The sequence below is a fragment of the Rhamphochromis sp. 'chilingali' genome (assembly GCF_963969265.1).
Source record: "Rhamphochromis sp. 'chilingali' genome assembly, chromosome: 3".
In the NCBI taxonomy this organism is placed as follows: domain Eukaryota; kingdom Metazoa; phylum Chordata; class Actinopteri; order Cichliformes; family Cichlidae; genus Rhamphochromis; species Rhamphochromis sp. 'chilingali'.
Genome location: NC_137931.1, coordinates 2,875,995 through 2,885,311, shown reverse-complemented (window position 1 = coordinate 2,885,311; position 9,317 = coordinate 2,875,995). Strand labels below are relative to the sequence as shown.

The 9,317-nt window shown below is 40.2% G+C and overlaps 1 protein-coding gene and 1 long non-coding RNA gene across 3 annotated transcripts; both read left to right on the top strand.

Annotated features, from left to right (window-relative positions):
* The first annotated feature begins 461 nt into the window (after positions 1-461).
* On the top strand, positions 462-1,347 carry LOC308394144. The gene is made up of 3 exons (XR_013971125.1): positions 462-601; positions 1,161-1,219; positions 1,296-1,347. It is a non-coding gene; the product is annotated as an uncharacterized lncRNA (long non-coding RNA).
* A 1,936-nt stretch (positions 1,348-3,283) lies between these two features.
* On the top strand, positions 3,284-9,039 carry LOC308394109 (uncharacterized protein). 2 transcript variants are annotated; one of them, XM_080878286.1, is made up of 6 exons: positions 3,284-3,690; positions 5,842-6,331; positions 6,590-6,839; positions 7,180-7,429; positions 7,519-8,086; positions 8,277-9,039. In XM_080878286.1, exons 2-6 carry the CDS (start codon positions 5,865-5,867, stop codon positions 8,683-8,685), a joined length of 1,944 nt encoding a protein of 647 aa, XP_080734412.1. In that variant the 5' UTR covers positions 3,284-3,690; positions 5,842-5,864; the 3' UTR covers positions 8,686-9,039. The 2 variants fall into 2 exon arrangements, with proteins under 2 accessions (XP_080734412.1, XP_080734411.1); XM_080878285.1 differs by having other exon boundaries at positions 5,839-6,331.
* Positions 9,040-9,317: the final 278 nt, after the last annotated feature.

Here is a 9,317-nt window from a genome sequence, read left to right as displayed (position 1 = left end):
ACCCAATCCAAAATCCAAAAGCCTATGATTCACCATGGAAACCGGGCAGAGAAAACGCTCGGCTTACTTCACCCCACTTGAAATAGATATTCTGCTGAGTGTATATGGAGAGTACGAACACATTTTTAGCAAGAAAGGCAACACGGCTGCAGCAGCAAAGGAGAGAGAACTGGCGTGGGAGAGAATTGCAGCGCGTGTAAATGCGTGAGTTGAAACGGTAAATACTAGTCAATACAATCCTGAGATGCATTTACAGGCGAATTTTTACTCATAATTTTAATTAAGGTGCAATACGGGAACAAAAAGGACTTGGCAGCAGCTGAAAATGAAATATAAAAACATAGTTCAAACAGGTAAGGCCCACTTTTTCTTTTGTATATGAGTCCATAAATGTTTTTTTAAACCCACAGGCCTAATATCCTGCTCAGATTAACATATGGCTTCAATTTAGCTAACAGAAAGAAGGCAGAGGCTCGCAAAGTGGTTGAAGGGGCACCTCCATCCATGCTGACGGAGGCAGAACAGTTTTCCAAGAGTAAGGATACTGGATGCCCGGTGGCTGAGCCCGTCACCCCACAGAGCGCAAGTGTCTGCATAAAATGTAATTATTTATAGCACACACATACATGAAATTTGAATATGTGGGATGAAATTCTCATTTCCTTCCTTTTTATAAACATAACCAAGTAAATTTTAGTGCCAACAGTTTAAGTGTTAAAGTGAATGAAAATTTAATGAATTACTGAGTGAAGTAAAAGGCAAAGCATAAAGGTTCAAATGCAACAAACAAACCAAAAATCGAATTCATTTATATCTCTTTAAAAAATAACTAAAAAGAAGCAATACTTCAGGAACCATCACACCCAGACTCTTTGGCCACGTCTGACCAAAGTACATAGTGAGTTATACTACAAATTACAATTCACAAGTGTTTGAAATGGGATCATTTCTGTCTGCATTGTCTCAACTAAAGGTTCAGTACATTTGGTGAAACAGTAGCTAAATTTCTTCATCAGCAGTGCAGTACTGATCCTTGTTACTAGTATTAGCTTGGACATGCATTTTCCATAATGTCTTTATTACTTAGGAATGCTGTTCCCTGCTGACTTATTCATAATGCCATCATGTGCTATAACACATCTGCATATTTATTTCAACAGTTGCTGATGGCCTTGATGAGACTCCTACTTCAGCAGAAGCATTTCCATCCCTTCCATCTGTAAGTAGGTGACTGAGTGCTCCTGAGATATTTCTAAAGAAAGGTTTCTAAAACAGAATGTTGCTCTTCATCACAGGAAGCAGACGAAGATGACGATAAGGATACATTATCTGCTGAGATAGAACCAGATAGACCTAGTGAGGTACACACCATGACAGTAGAGGTATGTTTTAGTCGTGTGTTCTTGTATTTGAAATGTGCAGTGAAGTGATGACGATGACTGGAAAACAACCTTCATATTCATGTTTTTATCTTTTAAATTAACAGAGCAAGGCCGAACATTATCAAGAGGAAGCTCCATCAACTACCCCAGCACATATTAACACAGTGAGACGTTCAATGCCATTCTGCATTTTCATAGCTTTATTTAAACTGCACCATGCATACATTTCAAGCCATTCTTACATTTTACAGTTACCAGTTAAAGAAATTTACAAAATGCACCTCATCCAAACAATGACAAAAACTGACAAAGAAATCACATACTTGGATCGTCAGATTAGAAAGACAGATCTGGAAATTGAATTACTGGAGCACCAGCTAGAGGTGGGTAACATGTTACAGGTGGTTACTCTCAGATAAATCCACAAATGATAATGGCTGGTTTTGTATTTGTAGGAAATAAAGAAGAACAAATAAAATGTTGAATAAAGAGTCCTGATTTATCCTCTGGGGGTGGGGTAAACTAATCTGAAAAGCGATTTTAGCAAATGGTTTCTCTGACAGCTCTTGCATCATGAACATTTTCAGGGTGAACAGGATCCTCTTCCCCAGGTTCATCCACTCATATGGCAGGGTGCTGCTAAGAGAGGCAATATTATGGAGAACAACACATGCCACAATGATGTCGCATGTTCTCTCTGATGATACCTTGAGTCTATGCAGGCACTGGAACCAGGATTTGAATATTCCTAGAGTCATGTCCACCCAGAGATGGGGAAGTTTAATTACAGCAGCTACAATCCCAAGTATAATCATGAAGTATAACTGAAGGATTTGTACATCAGTCACCTGCTGTGCTACAGAATTCCTCTTTAATACTCCTTCTTACCTTACGAGATTTCTTATTTGGAATACTACAAAATTTTGTAGCTCATGTGTAAGAGAAAAGTAAATCTTTCTAACTGGTGCATAGTTTGTGTCATAAAGGAAACCCCTGATGGTGACAAAGCAAATTGCCACACAAAGAGGTTAGTCTGATGTGAAAAGCACGACCTCGCTGTGTTATATTTGATATGTATAGGGTTGGAGCAAAATGTTCGTAATGGAGACATTCAACGAGATGCTCATCTGGGAATGAAAAAAACTTCTAATCAGGGTGTCACGCACAGAGATCTGAAAGATCTTCCGGGGATGGTGACACTATATAGGCAGCGATTTTATACCTGTTAATCTCTAAGATAGATCTTAATCTGCTCTGGTGCAGGTTTGGTTCAAGGCAGGCATGTGCAATAGTGCAACTTCTGGTACTGATCGGATGCTAAGTAATTACATGGCCGGTACCAATACCGATATTTTGATCTTACAAAGGCAGCTTATGTCTGGGTGAGCAGTGCGTCATGACTTATGAGATTAATCATCAAGTTACAAATTCTTAACACATTTTAATGAGCCCCAAATCACTGTTAACACAACAAAACACACCTCAGGTTTTCAGGTTTTTTTGAAACTGGGGTTTTTGGAGACCTGAAATGTAAACATACCTGTCTCTTAAGGAGTTTGTGTTAACTTCCATTGTTTAAAAGCGAGGCTATAAATAAAATAGATGTGACAGTCAGTGCAAAAAAGTTCTGACATTTTTCACAGTACAGCTACAGTGGGCTACATACTGGACATAGAGGACTGAAACAAAATATCAGCCCTGTTATGCTAGTATCGACCCAATACGTGTTGGTATGGATACAATAGACTTTGTTTTAACTGAAATAAGCAGTATTTGTTTTGATCTGCTCACCTCTGATTCACAGCATAAGTTACCATGGGGATTTAGTCCTGTGAGAAGTGAACCCCCTTCATAGTATAGGTAACCCTGAAGTTACCTACATAAGACAAAATCCTGCTTTGTAGTTTAAGCTTCTGCTCCGGTATCAGGTTATATTTGTTTCGATCTGCTCGCCTCTAATTCACAGCATAGCTTACCATGGTGATTAAGCCAGGTAAAACTTTCATACTACTGAAAGCTCAGATTTAAAGCTCAATACAGCCAAGCTGACTTTGCTCTGTACTTCAACGCATCTGTCCAGTTTTTTCTTTTCTTTTCTTTTCCATCATGGACTGTATGGTTTCATACAGTTGTGTTTTTCACGAGAGACCCCTGAAGGCCACACTGATTGGAATCTCGGAGCAGCTGAGAGACAAACACACTGAGCCCGGAGAGCGACGGGAAATGGTTTTGGAAACAGCGGCGTGTTATGAAAGCAGCCGGGAAAGCGCGTACCTGCAGGTGTTATACTTATAGCTGCCTGCCACAGGTAAGTTTCACTCCGCCACAGTGGTAACTCTGCTAGCTGATGGGAAGAAGCTGTTAACTCCCAAGTGAGACCCTAAACTGTACTATTCACAAATGTGTAGTTTTATTTTAGTACATTTAAAAAGTTGTTTTACCTCGAAAATCTGTAATTTGTCACATTTCTTGTACGCAAACGGTTTTACTCCACAAATGAGCTGAACAGTCATGTTTTCAGCAGTCTAAGTAGTTTGCCCTCGGGTTATTCTTCTGTTTTTTCGTTTACATAAAGCACTGAGTGGTTTTTCTCCCCCTGAGCCTTACTTTCTGTGGAGAACTTGGCATGCCACAAGAAACAGGCAAATTAGTTAACGGTGTCCAGAAATCTTTTTATTACTTTTCTGTGTCAGTTGTTATTTGCTTGTTTCCAGGGTAGAGTCATCAATATATTTTTGCTTTGCTTTGTGTTACGAAATGGACATTCCTGCTGCTTTGCTATCATCTTAGCTAACTGACCTTAGTCATAGAGGCTATAAAATGGAGAGAATGGAACGAATCGCTCTTTGGGTGTAGGACCTTGTTGCATTGACCGTCTGCTGACATTTGGCCATGAACCTAAGAGCCTCACTGCTGCTATTACCCCCACCCTCTGATGAACCCCACGCACCCTATGCATTGCTATAGCATGTTTCATTATTTGCAGGGTATTGTGAATGACTCTAGTATGTGTGCTTTGAACTCCACTATCATATTAGACATTCTTTAAATCCATAGGGAGCAATCCATTCTAATATTGAACTGCTGAAAGCTTGCATCATAAAGAGACCTTAGTTTAAGAGGCAGTTCTTGGAGCAGCTTGAGCTGAATTCAGTAGGTTGTAATACCTTGTGCAGTTGTGATAATGCTCAAAATGATTTATGAAGGAAAATCTCATCATCTAGTGTCTGTTGTTTGTTTTGATAGTCTTCAGTAGTGATCTGGTCCCTGTACTAAAGACTGAGTTCATCATACCCAGGGTGCCATTCTGTTATCTGGCTTCTCTTTAGTGTAACATCAACAATCAGTGGGAACAGGCACACAGTGCTGGTTATCAGATTGCTAAGTTAACCCAATCACAAAAATGAAGTTTACTGGCAGCAGAATTGACGATAAAATTATGCTATAGTAAAGATATGAAACTGTTACGCCCAATACAGACCGAAAATAACACTGCTGCTGCAGACACACCAGCTGAGTGAGAGAAAAAGCAGTTTACAGTAGTTTAGTATTAAAAGAAACCAGAATAAACACGTAGGCTTAGTCTGCATTCAAAGGCATTTTTAAATCTGCTTGGAAGACCCACTTTTTCTGTGTGGCGTTTGACCAAGTGTGAAATTTTATTGTTTTATTTTATTGTGTCAATCCATGTTTTTGTGTCTTGCACTTTTAAAAAAAATAAAAAAATTCTTATATATAATTGTAACTGTTTGGTGCTTTATAAATAAAACCTGGCTCAGCTTTGTATCTTTAGTTCATCTATCCACCAGATTTCTGTGGTCACAGGAAAGATAACTTCACCAGCTCAAAGTTCAAACTCATAATCTGATTACAGAATACCTGCACGTTGTTAACGTAGGAAACATCGGAACTTTTGTGATTCTGTTTACTCTTAATTTCTTAGTTTTGATTCCCCTTCTGTGATTTGCTTTGCTTTTGCACACATTTTTTTTTTTCATAATTTCCCAGGTTTTTGCCAACAATAATGCTCAAAAGTCACACAGTTTAAAACAAAACAACTGTCTGGTTCACAACAAACAACTATTCAGACTGGTACTCTGCTGGGCCCCAGCAATTAGAAACTGAACAAAACACTTCAGTGTATGGAGGATGTTTGTGTCGTTGGAGAAACTGTAAAATCTGATTTATTTTTATTCACACCTGTGAGATACATTATCAAACTTAAACTCTAAACAGGGACAAAGATACAGTGACTTGTGTTGATCAGATTTAAATTCAAACTACAATATTGTCATAAATCATAAAGTAAATGTTCACCATTCTAGAAGCAATAAATAAAATGAGCCACAACTCACTGAGTTGTTTTTGTTATTTTTAAATTAAGTATTAATAATATTGTTGGTAGAGCCTCTGTCATCTCATTAACTCCACTTTTACTCTCCCTCTCTGCATGCAGCAGGTTTAAAGGTTGTCCTGAATGAAATGGCAGAAGGGTACGACTGGTTCACCAACCAAAGAAAATCTCCACCTGCTTCCTATTCCCCTCTTTCATGTCATGACAGCGGCTCCATCCAAAAATGTCTGCCAGTGAAAACTCTGCAGCCTTTCTCGAATGATGGTAAAATTGAGCATGACGAAGACTCTGGGGGCCGTCAGTTGAATGAGGGTCCTTCGCCTCATTTGTATGAGGAACTTTTCTGTGCCGGTCAAACTTCCATCCCTCTGGGCCATCTGGCCAGTGCCCTCATGACCTCGTCTGGGCTGAAGACTGATGTGGTGAAACAAGGTTACCTGGGGAAGCTGGAGCGGAACCACAAGAGATATTTTGTCCTCAGAGCAGGGAGTCACACTGGGCCGAGCCGACTCGAGTGGTACAAGAGCCAGGAGAAGTTCATGGCAAAGGAGAAGTCTTCTGGCAAAGCTGCGCTGTTTGGGTCGAGCAAACAAGGGTCTGTAAAAGTGACTTTATATGTGAAGCATATGATACAGCACCCTCAAATTGATGTTTTTAGTAGTTTCTTTATAAATCTCTAAATAATAATACAGTTAAAAATATTTCAACTATTAGCAGGTAGTCCTAAATTTAAAAAGTATGATACTCAAAACATGTGTCCAAAAATAGGTGTGTTTGTAGAGGGTTTATAGGATGTATGTCTTTCATTTTCATCTGAAGAAGCATTAAAATCTAACTGTATTTAATTCCCCAGAGTGATTTACTTGCGGTGCTGTCTTGGCGTGAGCCGGATTGCCAGTTCCCGGAAAGGCCACACTGTGGCGTTGTATCCCAAGGATCAGACCATGGTGCTGGTGATGGAGGACCAGAAGGAGCAGGAGGATTGGTATGTAGCCCTTAAGAAACTGATGGAGGAAGAGCAAAACGATGAAGAGTATGGCGAAGGGGCTGATGAAGATGATGATGGCTATTGCACTCTGCCCCCTGCTGCTTTCTTTAAAGAGGTTAGAGCACTTTTCGGTTGTAGTTAAGATCATAAGCAGTTGATTAAATATACTGAATTTAATAACATCTTGATCAAAGCGAGTAGCTTCCCTGATACTCAGAATCAATCAGAAATGGCAAATATGACAACCTTATTCTCAATAGGACACATTTATGCCACACAAGTGCTGTACCTCCTTCAAAAAGAAACCTAATCTAATGATTAAACATAAAAAAGGACTGTGCAGAATTCATATTTTCATCAGATGGCTGCTTTGACACCCTCAGTCAATTCAAAATAGTAATTAAAAAAACCTCCAAGCTGTCTTGCTCCAACCTGTTTCTGTCACATTGTCTAAGGTTTGGCCCATTACGGTGAAGCCCAGAGGTCTGGGTAGTTCCAAGTCCCTCACTGGTGAGAATCGGCTCTGCCTCACAGCAACATCTCTGATCTTGGTGAGAGTGGGTGCAGGAAATGATTTGCCATCCGTCACGATACCTTTGTTGAGCGTTCGCCGCTTTGGCCACTTGGAGGGCTTGTTCTACTTGGAGCTCGGCAGGTCTGCACCAAATGGTCCTGGAGAGATTTGGATGGAAACAAATGACCAAGGTAATTAAACAAACAAAAAATGTTGTGTTGAGGCCTGACTGGACAAAAGTAAAGAGTGTGACTCATCCTGGTGTATATGTTCTTTACAGGAAACAGAATACTGGCCCAGCATATTCACGAGGCAGTTCGGGAGGCAGTTCGGGCACTAAGAGTTCTTCCAGAGTTGAGCTGCTCTCCAGTCTCCAGTCAGAGTCAGAATAAAGGCCTTCTGGCCTCAAAACGCTGCAGACCTAAATACAGAAACAGAATGGTGAATGTAAGACCACAGCGTCCCTTAGTCTTGTTCCCCAGAAGTCCTGACATACAGACTAGTCCTGCACAGTCTTGTGTAAAGCCCCTCGAACCAGACGAAACAAATCCTGAATCGTCTCCAAGCTCGAGCTTTAATTTCAGCCCTTGCAGATCTCAGAATAGGTCCATTTCTGAAACTTGGAGTGACATGGAAATGAAGATGGACCAATGTGATGCCGCAGCCTGTGAGATGCAGGAGTCCGTTGACGACAGGGAGGGACTGGGATACATGGTCATGTCCCCTCATGTTAGCCGCAGCTCATCTGTGTTATCTCATGATGACTATGTTACCATGGCAAGCCCACATAAAAATAGCCAGCCAGCTTACTCGTCATCCTCTGCTTCTCTGCAGACATCATTCATCAGGCAAGTCTTTTTCTTACCTATATTGGTACTAGCAGAATATATGATCTTGAAACAATGGCTGAAATACTTTTGACAGAGGGTACCGCAAATAAAAATGTCAGAATTGATCAACATGTTTTTTGTTTTGTTGTTTTGGTTCACCTTGGCTGCTAGTTGTGTAATTTCTAGAGTAAAACTTTTGTCGTTTTAGCTCCTCCTCTGACAGCAGCTCTCCCCTGGACCCGCCTCATCATCTGACCAATGAGCACAGTCGGCCACACTGGCTGATGACACCAGCCCAACAGTCAAAAATGGATGCTGACCAATCGCAGATGAGCATCAGTTGCTCCACCGAACCACAAGTTGATACAAAGCAGGAAGGCAGTAAAAGCTCAGCACAGACTGGAGTCACTTCTCCTTTAGGGGGCATTGATGGGTCCGACCTGAAAATTCCATTTGTCACATTTGGATCAGGCTGTAGTGGGCCGATCCAGGCTAGTTTCAACTTGGATACAGATCAGTCTAGTCAATTCCAAGCTGTACCAGGCCAGTCTAGTATTAGAAGATGCTGGCTGTCATTGCTTCTGCCTGCTTGCCTTCAAGCTGAGGACGCATCCTGAGTGTTTGTAATGATTTAATGTTTTGTTTGAATCTCAGTAGTGTAAAGAAAAGCTGATTATTTATAGGTCACTTTACAAATGAAAAACTTGAAAATTAAAAGAAATATTTCAGTGAGATTGTTGCTGACACTTGTTGCACTTGATCACTTGCAGTCGTTGCACATGAAAAGAGAAGCTGGGACTAACGTCTTTACACAGTTTAGTAATGAGTATACTTTTGAGAAAAATAAAGTTGTTGTTTTACAGTTTGTCTGTAAAAGCGCACAGTGTGCCTCTTTTTGTCAGTGGGTGTTGTTTTGGGGGGTTTCTTCTGCTTGGAGTCTTGTTGTTTCGTGGAGGAAAAAAATTGTTAAATAAAATGACATAAATTGAGTTTTTCTAAAAGTTTTTCTTCCCCTGTTTGGTAAAAAATTGTAAATGCCAGTTGATAAAATGCAAGTGATGCATTATATCTAATCCGTCTGTTAACACGTCACTAACTGTTCTCTAGCAAGACTTTAACACAACATATTAAAACTATATTTAAAACTGTAGGGAATTAAGTGTTGAGTGGCCGGTGACTGTTAAGCTTATTTCTAGCTTCAAAATAGATTTTTAATATGCTACCATGTCGATGGATTTGTGAACATGTA

Bases quoted from the DNA above. Each gene is read 5' to 3' on its own strand.
- LOC308394109 (XM_080878286.1), top strand. From the start codon at position 5,865: ATGGCAGAAGGGTACGACTGGTTCACCAACCAAAGAAAATCTCCACCT. The intron at 7,430-7,518 runs GTAATTAAACAA...TGTTCTTTACAG, and splicing joins GATGGAAACAAATGACCAAG to GAAACAGAATACTGGCCCAG. The intron at 8,087-8,276 runs GCAAGTCTTTTT...TTGTCGTTTTAG, and splicing joins CTGCAGACATCATTCATCAG to CTCCTCCTCTGACAGCAGCT.